The 15,461-nt window shown below is 38.0% G+C and overlaps 1 protein-coding gene across 6 annotated transcripts in view; it reads right to left on the bottom strand.

Annotated features, from left to right (window-relative positions):
• MARK1 (microtubule affinity regulating kinase 1) overlaps positions 1–15,461 on the bottom strand; it is a 141,120-nt gene that overhangs the window by 48,328 nt on the left and 77,331 nt on the right. For all 6 annotated transcript variants that reach the window (XR_001919276.1, XM_018060170.1, XM_018060173.1 and 3 more), the window contains exons 2-3: positions 14,804–15,007; positions 13,502–13,555 (exon numbers count right to left, since the gene is read on the bottom strand). Coding sequence is in view for 5 of the 6 variants with exons in the window: in XM_018060170.1 (XP_017915659.1) it covers positions 13,502–13,555; positions 14,804–15,007 (258 nt within the window). In the remaining variant the exon portion in view is untranslated. The remainder of the gene's footprint in view (positions 1–13,501; positions 13,556–14,803; positions 15,008–15,461) is intronic.

Here is a 15,461-nt window from a genome sequence, read left to right as displayed (position 1 = left end):
AAAACAACGTTCTTAGGAGGTGGGGGGCCTGATTCTTTAGTTATCTCTACTGGTTGATCACACTATAAGCAATTAAGAATAAAGGTATATAAACCATTAAGCTTTTGTATGGACATAAATTTTCAATTCACTTGGGTAAATATCAAAGAGGACGACTGCTGAATGGTATAGTGGAGTAGGTTTAGTTTTCTAAGAATCCAGCAAACTACCCTCCAAAGTGGCTGCACCATTTTGCATTCCCATCAGCAGTTGAGAGTCCCTATTGTTTCACATCCTGGCCACCATTCAGTGTTGTCACTGTTCTGGATTTTCACCATTTTATAGGTGTGCAGGAAGCCCCAGTGGCTCAAAAGGTCAAGAATCCACCTGCAATGCAGGAGATGCAGGAGACTTGAGTTTGATCTCTGGCTCAGGAAGATCCCCTGGAGAAGGAAACGGCAACTCACTCCAGTATTCTTGCCTGGGATATCCCATGGACAGAGGAGCCTGCCAGGTTATAGCTCATAGGGTCGCAGAGGTGGACATGCCTGAGCACACACATGCAATGCAATGGGTGTGAAGTGGTATCTGTTGTTTTCATTTACTCTAGTTAAAGCAATTATCTACAGCCATCGGGTTCCTACATCTCAAAGATGTCTAGAATATATTGTTCTATGCACAGTTTCCTCTTCTTCAGGTGGATTTCTTTTTAAATTTACTGAAATATGGTTAACTTACAAATATGGTTAATTTAGTTTCAGGTATAGAGCAAAGTGATTAAGTTATATATATATATATATATATATATATATATCCATATATGTTCATTTTTAGACTCTTTTCCATTATAGGTTATTACAAGATATTGAGCACAGTTCCCTGTACTATACAGTTGGTCCTTGTTGGATGTCTATTTTATCCTTTAATAGTTTTTGACAAGGAGTGAGGAAAAAAACAAAAACAAGCAACAGCATAAATGTGTGTATAAGTTGGGTATGCGCTGGCTTAAAGTGACAGGCAGCTATGGACAGAAGAAGAGCAGCCGCTGCTGGAAGAAGTGATGATGGGGGTTTTAAGTGGTTAATTGACTTGGAACAATGAAGTGCCAGAATCATGCCCTGCCAATCACCCTTATTCTTAAAGAAACACTTAAATTGTCAGCTAGATTTGTCATTAACCTTCCAAACCTAGAGAATTTGGGTCAACTGAACAGGAGTAGCACATGGATTCAGTAAAGGCTTATGATGTCTCTTCTTCATGACTCGCCATAATCCCTTCTTAAAGTCTAATATTCCAGTTGGCTGCACAGAAGAGAGACTGGACAACTGAACCAGTCATTTGAGTCAAAGGGAGGAGAAGGGGGAGAGACAGTGAGTTCCTTACACATATGTGATTTTCTCACCCAGAACACATCCTTATTAGCAAAGATGCTAATCTTATCCATGCTTGCTCTTCCTTAGTAAAGGGGGAGAGAGAGAGGTGAGGCAGAAAGGAGAGCTGAACATTTAGACCAAGTTAAGAAGGAGATGGAGAAATGTAAAAATCACTGCATGCCTGTGTATTACAAGAGACACAGGAGATGTGGGTTCAATCCCTGGGTTGGGAAGACCCCCTGGAGAAGGAAATGGCAACCCACTAGTCAAAACTATGGTTTTTCCAGTAGTCATGTACAGATGTGAGAGTTGGACCATAATGAAGGCTGAGCACTGAAAAACTGATGCTTTTGAATGGTGGTACTGAAGAAGACTCTTGAGAGTCCCTTGGACTGCAAGGCAATCCAACCAGTCCATCCTAAAGGAGATCAGTCCTGGGTGTTCATTGAAAGGACTGATGCTGAAGCAGAAGCACCAATACTTTGGCCACCTGGCGTGAAGAACTAACTCACTGGAAGAGACCCTGATGCTGGGCAAGATTGAGGTGGGAGAAGAGAGCAAGAGAGGATGAGATGGTTGAATGGCATTGCTGACTCAATGGACATGAGTTTGAACAAACTCCAGGAGACAGTGAAGGACGGGAAGCCCTAGCATGCTGCAGTACACGGGGTCTCAAAGAGTCAGACACAACAGAGTGACTGAACAACAACAACCAGTACTCCTGCCTGCAAAACGCCATGAACAGAGGACTCTGGTGGGCTATACAGTCCATGAAGTTGCCAAGAGTCAGACACGACTGAGCGAACTAAGCATCATATATGCAGGCCAAGTAAGGACAACAAAAGTTTGCCATTGTTTTAGATCAGCATTTATATGAGCTTCCCCACCTTTAAAAATTTCAGTGTGATTAAAACGCACATGAGAATTAACCAGGAAAAAAACAGAAGTTCGTGAACATATTAAACAGTCCCACATTACAATTTGAGTTTCTGATTCTAATTTCTAGTCCTATTTTTCCTCTTGAAACTGTGACATCATGATGTTCCTAACATATACAAATTTAGCAGGAGAGCTCTGGATTCACTAATACCTTTCAAACTATTGCTTCAACTTTTCTGTTGGCTGGGAATTAAGGCCAGGGTTTTAAGACTGTGTTGAATTACAGAAGTAAGTGCTGAGCAAAGGCTTGAGATGGATGGGTCTTCTATGACTGAAGGGCAGGGACTTCACTGTCTGGACTTTGTGACAGTTGCTCTAGTTGTTCAGAGGCTTTTGTGGTTTCCTCCTTGATTCTTGACTGTTTTAGATATCTGAAGTTAGTGAACAAGCCTCAGTTCTGTGGAGAGGTATTCACTTTTCAGTTCAGTCCTTCCTGGTTAGAGGTAAGGATCAGGATTAGGCAAACTCCATTAGGGTAAATCAATACATATTTGCCTTATTTATTTCTTCTCTCAACTCCTCTGTTCCTTCCGACCTCTTCCATTCCTTCTGCTTATTATTACTTTTTGATGGTGGAAAAGTCTGTTCTATTTATTAGTAGTCAAGTGGACATGGCTAAGACAATGCTCATCCTATTTATTCTCAAAGCATCGTAGTCAGGGACCAGTCAAACTCCCATCATCTCTCTACCAGACCTGCTCACTGTGCTGTCCCGGGACCTGTCAATGTTAAGGACTTCTTCATCATCTCCGTGTTCTTGGGCAGACAGAGAAGTACTCTGGCCATGGAGAAATTGACAAAGGCAGTGGTCAACTGTGTTCCCCTCAAGGAGAGCTCTTCCAGGCTGTCATCAGAGTCACAGTATGCTGAGCTCATAAGAGGAGGCTGACATTCATATCTTCTTGTGCCTTTTAACACAGCTTTCTTGGCCTTTCAAGTATTTTGCTCTGATTTGGGTTTGAGGAGGGGCAGAAGCCCTTCTTCTTTGCCTTCACCTCAAACCTTGTAAAAATTCAACTGTATCTTTCCAACAGTTTACTGGCCTAGTAATGTGAAGGGTGGGTGCTGCTGTACCCTGTAGGTGGTGTTCTGTTCTAACAGAAAGGGCTTTGTATACACCTTCTCAGAGACACCAGTCATTGAGGGATTTTATATATAATTTGCCTATATTAAGAGAACCCTACAGATTAAACTCTCAGCTTTTTAATTTCTAGCATTACCATTTCATTCCTCTTTTACTTCAGACATTATTATTAGGCCATCAAATATTTTATGAAGTAATTGCTAGTACCAGTACTAAAACTCAGCCTAACTTAAGTTCTCTCCATGAAACAGTTCAGAAAAAGAAATCTGAATATACTTAAATTAGTATATATTAGATGATTTATAACAAAAAAACACAAAATGCTTAGTATTACTTCTAAACTTGACAACTTGTCATCAATTATTAAATGCAAAATAATAGGCTCTGGCACTCTGCCTAAATTTTACCTTCATATATGAATGATAATTTTTTTTTTTAATGAACTGGTACTAATTATATAGTGCTACAGTCTTTCCCAAGGGTTTGTATAGATACAACTGCGGACTCAAGTTGCTGTTAAGTAAATACAATTGTTTGAGATATCAAATCAAATAATTTCAGAGAGAAGATACTAAACATTAAATAGACTAAATTTGAAAAAGTGTCCAATCTCACTAGGCAGAAATCATGAAAATCAAAACAAAATCCCTTCTACAAGATTGGCAAAAATTAAGAAATCTGATAATATAAAGTGCTGACAACAATGTGGAGCAAAAGTAAATCTCATACAAAGTTAGCAGAAGTAGATATTGGTGCAGCCACTTAAGAGCAATTTGACATTATTTAATAAATTTGAGGATATGCATGCCCTTCAACCTTGCAATTTTACTTGGAGAGATATATACCCTTCTATACTTCTTTAGAAAAAGATGTACACAACAATAAACATTGCTGTATTGTCTGTAACAGCAAAAACAAAAAGCTAACTAGAAAAAAAAAGAAACACTAAAACAACAGGAACAATCTAAATATAAACAGAAAGATGGACTAACTAGTAGATATCTACTGAGAGAACGGGTAAACTGGCTTATTTGTACAATGGCATATAATAATAGCGAAAATAAATGAACTGGACTATACATACTAACATCAATAAAACTGTAAGACAATGCTAAATGGAAAAAAGTAAGTTGCAGAAGAATAAAAAGCTTAAAAATAAATAATATATAGTATTTTACATAAAGATACACATGTGCAAATTTTTAAACAAATGAATGGGAATAAGAAAGACCAAATTCAGAATAGAAGTTATTTCTAGGTAGAAAGACAGGAATAGAACCAAGAAATGACACACAGGGCTTCAACTGTATCTCTAGTTTTATCTTATAAAAAAAGATCAGAAATGAAACATTTCAGTCCAATAAATAAATATTATGAGAAAGCAACTTTTTTAAAATGGGAAAGATGTTTTGAAGTCTCCATCCAAAAATTAAAAATAGACCAGTGTACTATATCAACAAACTTCCCAACTTAGAAAAGCCAGGAGTATGACTCTTAAAATAACTATGAAAATATTACATAGTTCTTGAGAATACAGAAATAGATGTACACTTTTCAGCCAAAAAAGACTGAGAAATTAGAACAGAGGTCTTCAGAATCAGAAGCAGAAATACAAGCATCAAAAGCAAAATCCAAATAGTACTATTCAAGCAAAACTAAAGAGATGGTTTATGAATAACTCTTGGTTCTGGGTGCTTAACTTTAAGAAGGGCAGGGGGATTTAACACCTGTTGTGGAGATAGGAAAGGTTTCCCTGAAGAAATTACTCTTAAGGCTGAAATGTGAGAAGTGAGCAAGAATTAAATGAAGTGAAGTGATAATCGCTCAGTTGTATCCGACTGTTTGCAATCCCATGGACTGTAGTCCACGGAATTCTCCAGAACAGAATATTGGAGTGGGTAGCCTTTCCCTTCTCCAGGGGATCTTCCCAACCGAGGGATCAAACCCAGGTCTCCAACACTGCAGGCAGATTCCTTACCGGCTGAGTCACAAGGGAAGCCCAAGAATACTGAAGTGGGTAGCCTATCCTTTCTCCAGAGGATCTTCCTGACCCAGAAATCAAACTAGGGTGTCCTGCATTGCAGGCAGATTCTTTACTAACTGAGCTATCAGGGAAGCTCAGAGGGAATGGTAAAAGCTTAAGAACAGGGTGGGGTGAAAAGCTGCAAAGGCCTGATGGCTGAAACAGTATGAATACGACCAGATGAAAGAAAGGCAGTGGAATTGGAGGAGGAGGGGATGAGGAGAGTGGGGAGAAGCTGGGGAGAGTTGGGGGACCATGAGTTGAAAAAAGAAGGAAGGATCTGAACACCATGCTAATGAAGTTGATTTCCAGACTACAAAAACATGGAATGCCGTTTGAAAGTTTAAATAGACAGACAATATAATCAGACAGGTTCTGCATCCTTGATGACTTTTTAAAGGATATATACGTGTGTGAGTGAGTGAGTGAGTGAGTGAGTGTGTGTGTGTTGGGGGCAGGGAGTGTTGGGTGGGGGATGCAAAGTGCAGAAAAACTGGTTGGAAAGCTACTGGTGTAGTCCAAGGAAGAGGTAAGAGCAGTGGAGTCCAGAAGACCGGGACGAGAAAGACATGTAAGAAATAAAATCAGAACAATTCAAGGACTGAGATGGTGAGGAAGGGAGAGGGAGGAGCCAAGGACAGTTCTGAGGCTTCTGGCCTGCACAACTTGGGGACAGTGTCACTCCTGAGACAGGACACTGGAAGAGCAACAGGGGGGCAACATACTGAGGAGGTGGGGGAGGTCATGAGCTCAGCTCTGGATATAAGTTTGGGCTATCTTTGAAGGATTACAAGCACATGTAGAAGGGGTTCTGAGTTGAAGAAATAAATCTGTGTTTGCTTATAGGTGATCATTTAAACCAGAGTAACCCTTGACACAGCCTTGGAAGAGAACATTGAGAGTTCTAGGGCCATGCCTTGTGAAACTCCAACACTGAGCGGCCAACAAAAAGGAATATGACTTCATTTAAAGGAAAGAGAAAAGGGGGAGCCAAAAACAAAGAAAACATAAGGGGAAATATAATCTTCACTCAATACATATTTGCTATATTAAGAATTAATTAATTAACACATGTATTGGACTCAATACATTGTCAAGCAGCTTTAATCATAAGGAAGTTTCCATTTCTAGCTTTACCTTTTTTTTCCCCTTATTTCTACTAAATTTAAAAAATCCTAAATTATAATCACAGATTGACCAGTGAAAGGAATGAAGGAAATACTGGGAGGTATGTCAAAGACATTCAGATTAATTAGTGTATCCAACCTTATAAAAGCAGTTCTTTAAGAAGATTATGCACAACTCTCAGACAGATCCTAGGCTATTGATATAATCACACTAAAAAGTCAAAAGACTAGAAATTTCAATCTGAAGGATAATAGCAAATGGTTCTTAATATACTCTTTGGATGTGCTTACTCTGGAAAGTAGTCTTCATATTTGGATGTAACATTTGTATGTTAAACCTCCCTATAATATGTTATTGAACTCTTTGTCCAATAACTGAGGGCTAAAACAGGGTTTAGAAAAGTCAGAGTTTTGGTCAGTGAACTGCCTGAAATACAGTTTGGTCTTTCCAAAAAGGAGCTGCCCCAGTGGTTCAGCAGTTAAGAATCTGCCTGCAAGGCAGGAGACGTGGGTCTGATCCCTGGATCAGGAAGATCCCCCGGAGAAGGAAATGGCAACCCACTCCAGTATTCTCGGTAGGAAATTCCACGGACAGAGAAGCCATCCATGGGGTTGCAAAAGAGTTAGATACAACCTAGCGAGCAATTAAACAAGAGCAATTCTCCAGAAAATCTGGTTATCTTCAACATTTAAACTGTTGGTATTTTAGTTAGACATCAACATTATTGGTATCACCTTTTCAAAGAAACTTGTTTAGAAACTAACATAATATTGTAAAGTAATTATCCTTCAATTAAAAATAAATTTAAAAAGAAACTTCTTTGAACACCTGCTCCCTCAAATTCAACATATTTCCGTGTGAAAGATACAATTCTCAATTCTCCACACTGTGCTACACAGACATCTCCCAATAGCCGAGATTTTGAGAGTCCCTGTTTCCAGCATTCCTTTAATATCAAATCAAAGTCAGAGATATGCTACCAACCAAAAATTTCATGGAGAATGAAGCAGTGAGTGATTTGTGTGTATCCTATGTATTCACACAGCAGTATCACTCCTTGTAGGTGTGTGAACTTATACATATAAATTCAGTAATGATTCAAAGACAACTTTTGTAGTCTACAACCAGCTTGCTCCTGCTGCTGCTGCTAAGTCGCTTCTGTCTTGTCCGACTCTGTGCGACCCCATAGACGGCAGCCCGCCAGGCTCCCCCGTCCCTGGGATTCTCCAGGCAAGAACACTGGAGTGGGTTGCCATTTCCTTCTCCAATGGGTGAAAGTGAAAAGTGAAAGTGAAGTCGCTCAGTCATGTTCAACTCTTTGCGACCCCATGGACTGCAGCCTACCAGGCTCCTCCGTCCATGAGATTCTCCAGGCAAGAGTACTGGAGTGGGGTGCCAGCTTACTAAGTGCTAATTCTTCTCTTATGACTTAGGTTTTCATTTATCCACAAAAGAACTGGTCAAGACTCTTCCTTCAAATCATCTACACACATGAAAAGAATCGTACACAAGAAGTACTCAGCGCGTAAGTGGTTTTTGCAGCTACAAAGTGAAATATGTGAGAGAGCAAGCATATGTGAAAGTAACTGGTTTTCAACCTATGTTCAACAGGGAGATTTGTTAAGGAATATTGCCAAGGAGCTTCTGCTTTCTTCTTGATCCAAAATATTTGTCAATAATTATAGGATTGCCTTTACAAGTTCAGTCTTTTGATCTGTTAAAAGAAATGTAATTCTGAATTGCTTCCATGATTCTGTCTTCCTCTCTACTTTTACTGACCAAATTCCTCAACATGATACAGATGATTGTGAAGATATTCTGGAAAACATAATTACCTTACCAGAGAGGTCTCTGGGCTTCATCTGAAAACTCACTGAAGTATAAATGGCTTCAGTTCAGTTCAGCTCAGTTCAGTCGCTCAGTCATGTCCAACTCTTTGTGACCCCACAAACCGCAGCACGCCAGGCCTCGCTGTCCATCACCAACTCCCGGAGTTCACTCAAACTCACGTGCATCGAGTTGGTGATGCCATCCAGCCATCTCATCCTCTGTCGTCCCCTTCTCCTCCTGCCCCCAATCCCTCCCAGCATCAGAGTCTTTTCCAATGAGTCAACTCTTTGCATGAGGTGGCCAAAGTATTGGAGTTTCAGCTTTAGCATCATTCCTTCCAAAGAACACCCAGGGCTGATCTCCTTTAGAATGAACTGGTTGGATCTCCTTGCAGTCCAAGGGACTCTCAGGAGTCTTCACCACCACACTTTAAAAGCATCAATTCTTCAGCGCTCAGCTCTCTTCACAGTCCAACTCTCACATCCATACATGACCACAGGAAAAACCAAAGCCTTGACTTAGACGGACCTTCGTTGGCAAAGTAATGTCTCCGCTTTTCAATATGCTATCTAGGTTGGTCATAACTTTTCTTCCAAGGAGTAAGCGTCTTTTACTTTCATGGCTGCAGTCACCATCTGCAGTGATTCTGGAGCCCCAAAAAATAAAGTCTGATACTGTTTCCACTGTTTCCCCATCTATTTCCCATGAAGTGATGGGACCAGATGCCATGATCTTCGTTTTCTGAATGTTGAGCTTTAAGCCAATTTTTTCGCTCTCCTCTTTCACTTTCATCAAGAGGCTTTTTAGTTCTTCACTTTCTGCCATAAGGGTGATGTCATCTGCATATCTGAGGTTATTGATATTTCTTCTGGCAATCTTAATTCCAGCTTCTGCTTCTTCCAGTCCAGCGTTTCTCATGATGTACTCTGCATATTAAGTTAAATAAGCAGGGTGACAGTATACAGCCTTGACTTACTCCTTTTCCTGTTTGGAACCAGTCTGTTGTTCCACGTCCAGTTCTAACTGTTGCTTCCTGACCTGCATACAGGTTTCTCAAGAGGCAGGTCACGTGGTCTGGTATTCCCATCTCATGAAGAATTTTCCACAGTTTATTGTGATGCACACAGTCAAAGGCTTTGGCATAGTCAATAAAGCAGAAATAGATGTTTTTCTGGAACTCTCTTGCTTTTTCCATGATCCAGCAGATGTTGGCAATTTGATCTCTGGTTCCTCTGGCTTTTCTAAAACCAGCTTGAACATCTGGAAGTTCACAGTTCATGTATTGCTGAAGCCTGGCTTGGAGTTTTTGGGCATTACTTTACTAGCGTGTGAGATGAGTACAATTGTGCGGTAGTTTGAGTGTTCTTTGGCATTGCCTTTCTTTGGGATTGGAATGAAGACTGACCTTTTCCAGTCCCGTGGGCACTGCTGAGTTTTCCAAATTTGCTGGCATATTGAGTGCAGCATTTTCAGAGCATCATCTTTCAGGATTGTTACCATTTGACAATGTTTTTACACAACAGATAACACACTAGCAGTAAATGAATTATTCATTCAATAAGTCTAACTACTAGATGTCAATTATCAAAACTTTTTATACTTGCCCTGCTTGTGCAAAATCACTGTCATAAGGATTCCTATTCTATGTAACTGGGAAGCAGCACTTCTCATTATTAATGAGCTTCAGTAGTCTTATTTCTGTTTTCATTGCAGGTTTTACTACTCAGCAGATGACTTCTCAACCACTGTGCTATTTTTGTGATTTTGAAATACAATGCAACACAGTAAAATAATAAAAGATACAAATTAATAAGTAATATACAAAAGATAAACTGCACCCTGATGATTGTGAGCTGAGACAAACTAACACAAACTTTGTCAATCTGTGTATAAATTAATATGTCCAAGTTTCAAACTTGGTGGAATTTCAGAGAAAACAACAACTAATCTTACATTTCAAGTAAGTGAACTATGAATAAAACTGCTTCATCATTCTGCTTTTTCTCCATCAGTAATAGGCTGCTTAAAAGATCCCTAGGGAATCACTAGTATAGCTCATAGACCCTACTCTAAAAAACCACTAATATGTGAGGTGGGAGTCATGCTACAAAGAGGAAAAAGTAAATATAACATCTATGCTAAACAGTCTTAAACTATGAAAATGTATTAAACTGGATTCCATTAATTTAAAATATGTAAAATCACTGCAGATGGTGACTGCAGCCATGAAATTAAAAGACGCTTACTCCTTGGAAGGAAAGTTATGACCAACATAGACAGCATATTGAAAAGCAGAGACATTACTTTGCCAACAAAGGTCCGTTTAGTCAAGGCTTTGATTTTTCCAGTGGTCATGTATGGATGTGAGAGTTGGACTCTGAAGAAAGCTGAGCACCAAAGAATTGATGCCTTTCAACTATGGTGTTGGAGAAGAGAGTCCCTAGGACTTCAGGGAGATCCAACCAGTCCATTCTAAAGGAGATCTGCCCTGGGTGTTCATTGGAAGGACTGATGCTAAAGCTGAAATTCCAATACTTTGGCCACCTGATGCGAAGTGCTGACTCATTGGAAAAGACTCTGATGCTGGGAGGGATTGGGGGCAGAAGGAAAAGGGGAAGACAGAGGATGAGATGGCTGGACGGCATCACCAACTCGATGGATGTGAGTCTGAGTGAACTCCAGGAGTTGGTGATGGACAGGAGGCCTGGCGTGCTGTGATTCATGGGGTCACAAAGAGTCGGACACGACTGAGTGACTGAACTGAACTGAATACAAATAATACAAGCATATTATGTGAGCAATGTTGAAACTAAAGATGCTAACAATTCCAAAGACCAAACTGTTTTTAAGAAGTCTGTATTGCAGAAGTTTGGAAGAACTGGGGTATCAAATTTAGATTACTTTCATCTATCACTAATGTTGGCAAGGGAAAGTAATATTCCCTTTTAATATGCTATACAAAAAAGAATAAACAAGAAGGACCAGCTTAAATTCAGATCAAGTTCAGAACAAGACTTAACCAAATACTTTGGGTTGAGATGAGATTAAAATGAATCCTTACTGCAAATATGTGCTGTCACAATCTGCCTTTTAAGAAGGACACCTAAGGCATGGAAAGTCATTTTGCTGTTTTTTACTATTACTTGACTGTCAGTGCTAAGGGGAAAAAATGATTACTTTTAGTTTTATGTTTTATATATTTATTTCTTAGATATGACTGGCTGGCATATGAGATGCTCCTAGCATTCAATGAGTAAGGCCAAATGTTGAATATTCTACAATGCATGAAAACTACGCAAGCCTTGATCTGTTCTTTTCTAAATCTTTTAACAAAAAGCGAAGCTATGAACATAAATAAAAATTATTCTGAAAACAACAAAATACACATGGTGTACTGGCTACATTTAGTAAATTTCAATCTTTGCTTTTATTTTCACAGATTTAAGAAAACAAAATTGCCATCATTTTTTATTTGCCTGTTTGGAAAAGCAACCTTTTATCAGCAAGATTAACCGAATGCAGCAGAATTTAGAACAGAAATTACATCACCAAGTATATTTTTTATCTGAATAACAGTTCAGCTTCACATCTGCATGTCTGCATGTTTCAACAAGCGTGACTTTCGTTCCACAACTTTCTCTGGGCCCCTCTGGGAAAGACAGAGTGGAGGTCACACTGCCCTGCATCCAACAAGCACAACAGGCCTGGACTAGTTCTACATGTCTCTCAAAATCCCTTAATTTGCCAGAGGATCACATAGATTAACCTTGGAAAAGAGAAAAGGCTAGCTGGGCCATGAACAGGGCCTCTGGGCTGTTATGCAGTCTCTGTTTTAAAGGGACTCCCAGGAGAAGGGTGGGCAAAAATTTGCCCCACTGTGGCTCTAATACAGGAAGAAACAGCATCTTTGGATAATTTGTCTGCCCAAGGAAGATGCCTTTTTATAACTCATACCACTAAGTCATGATTAGCTGAGAGACAGGTACTGGAAGTTTCTCCCAAAAAATATCCAAAAAGGTATATATCACCTCACACTCACAGAGAAAAAAAAAAAAAATCTAGCAAACCTATCATGTTCACACAGATGAGAAATACCAATACTATGAAAAGCTATACTGGTTGGCAAATTTAAAAGGATTCTCAGTAAGTAAAAAGACAGATTTAAATCTCTTAAGTAGAAATATATAAAATAAATTGAGTTATCTGGTACTGAAACAAGTGGGAAGTCTTGATTATCACTGACCCAAATTTTTCATTTAATGTTAGAATCACAGCAGGTATAGTTATACATACCACACTAAAACTTTCTTATAGAATTCTGTTTTAGAAATCCAGTTATTTACACCACACCTACATATGTGACCAGGATCCCATTATATTCTCATAAAATAATAATGTACTTTATACATAATCATACATATATATCTTATATATTACACAGTGCGCTATATATAAACAACATATATGGCACAAATGCTAAAATATTTGCTTCATTTTTTTTTTTTTTTTTTTGCTTCATTTTTAAAGTACTAAAATGTGTATCTGAGAAAGTTTTCCCAAATAAATAATTAATGAAGCAACACAAACCAGCTCTACTAAATTTACCAGGTCAATTCCCATCCTACTTGCTTTCTTTGGTCCCTATGCTGTTTTATGTTCACCCTTTGAAGAAATGTTTGTATCTTCTACTGTAAGTTAGCTTACAGTAACTTCTACTCTAAGTTAGCTTACAGTAACTTCTATAGTAATCTTCTACTGCAGTTTTTGTGGAGGAAGGAAGAGAAGCAACTGAAGCAATAGGAAAGCCACCTACTGACAACAGTATCTCATAAGTTGATTAGACTGAAGCAGAATCCTAAGTACTTCAAAATATCTGATACAAAAAGTTTTATCCTACTGTATTAAAAGATGTAAGCTCCTTTGACACAGTAAATGCATTTGAGGAGTAGATATTTTTCAAACATTTGATTAATACTTAAATATTAACAAATATAAATATTATGTTGATATCAAGTCTTTTCTTCATATACTGATGAAATGTAGAATTGTACCTAGTGGGAAAGTTAGAATAACTGATTCTACAGAGTATCATATATTCATTATAAACTCACATTATAATTACTTACTATGAAAATAATTAAATACCTTTTGTAGACTAGTAGGATTTAGCTGAGTTTTGTCTATTATTTTCACAGCAACCTGAAAAAGAGAATCATTAAATTTTAATTTGCAAATACATATCTTAAAGAATAAAATTTATAAAGAAAACATCTTTTGTTTCATCCTAACTAGATATAGCTATACTGGGGGTTAACATAATTGGATGGTAAAGTTTTGATAACTAGACAGCCTTAGAATATATTCTATTGACCCAAGTCTGCAACCTATTTCATTCTGAGTCAGTGAAATTACACCTTTGTTAAAGTTCTTCCAAGGTTCCCCTTTTAAAGTAAAAATCATTTGTACCTTAATATTTGACTCATGATCTTGATAAGTCATAATTATCAGGAGAGGCTTACAAACTTTTAGTATGTTAAGTAATACGTGGGGAGAGAGACTGGACACCCAAACTTACAGCAAACTAACAAAACAGGTTTAAATGTCCTCTAAGTCTTTGTCTGATATAGCCTGTGTCCTAATAGCTCCTGGGATCAAAACAGACAGAGAAGACTAAATTTAACCATAAGTGACAGTAATATTATGTATAAAACAAAATGGAAACTTAGCAAAAATGTTTTATGACAGATTTTTCATGATGTCCTAATTGGATCCAATCATTTAATGCAGAGTGTTAGATGTTTAACTATTTGAGTCTTTAATATATAAATTATTAAATATATTATTATTAGTAAAACATATTTTACTATATAAATATACCTACTTTGAAACACACAGGATTTTAGAAAACTGATTCTCTTATTATCTGAGAAAAACATCTGTAACACTTGCTCAATGTAATCTTTAAATAGATGAAAAATTAGTGGCTAATTTCCTATACATTTATACCTAATTTACTTCAAGTACTGGTTTTTTAAATTTATTTTTTATTCAGGTAACAGTGGCTTTTAACACTATGTAAGTTTCACGTGTACAACCTCAGATTTCTATTCCTATATACAGTACAGCTTAAGCAGTAATTAATAAGAAGTTATCCTAGCCCTGTTCCTGGGGTTGGGTAGCAAGGGTAATCTGAAATGTTTATGGAAACCATATAATAAAAAGACAGAAGGCTAAGAAATCCTCATGTGCAGCACATCTGATTTATAAGAGATGCTAATACGTAAAGACAATTTTTCTGTGCTACCTATGTACATTTCATTCACACATACCCCAGTGTTTACTATATTACAACTGTTAATTTATTTCCAGAATCAGCTATAGGAAAGCCTTTTTAGTAAGACTCTGGAGAGGTCCAAATAAGTATTAAAAGGCATCGTGAAAACTTACCTCTCTGCCGGTTAGAACATGCCTTGCCAATTTCACTTTGGCAAAATTTCCCTTCCCTATTGTCTTTTGTAAACGGTAATTTCCAATGTGAGGCTGTTCGTCTGTTGCTGACGTAATGGAGTTTCTACACCGAGGGATGTTCTGTCTGCTACTTGATTTGGTTGGCTGGATATGGGGTTCAGTATATCCATCCACAGATGTATGCTAAGAAAAAGGTTAGAAGATTTCATCATTAATTAAACTATATAATTAAAGGACAGTTCAAATAACACTACAAACAATTTTCATTGATAATTCATCTCTAACCTAGAGGGGTAGGATGGGTTAGGAGGTGGGAGGGAGGCTCCAAACAGAGGGAACATATGTAAACCTATGGCTGATACATGTTGATGTATGGCAGAAACCAGCACAGTATTGTAATTATTCTTCAATTAAAGATAAAGAGGGCAAAAAAATGCATCTCTAATGAAAACAGATTGCACTACACCATTTCTGGGCATTCTGTTTGCAATTTCTACTTGACTTTAGTTCCCTTTGCCAGGGGGAATATAATCATTTAAAATGAAATATTCTGCATAGCTTTAGATATACGCTTTTGCTTTTAAAAAGACATAAATGGTTAGATAGCCAGGAGCCCCACAGATCATTACTCTCCTAA

Source organism: Capra hircus, chromosome 16, assembly GCF_001704415.2.
Source record: "Capra hircus breed San Clemente chromosome 16, ASM170441v1, whole genome shotgun sequence".
Lineage (NCBI taxonomy): Eukaryota > Metazoa > Chordata > Mammalia > Artiodactyla > Bovidae > Capra > Capra hircus.
This window is presented reverse-complemented; position numbering and strand designations above follow the sequence as displayed.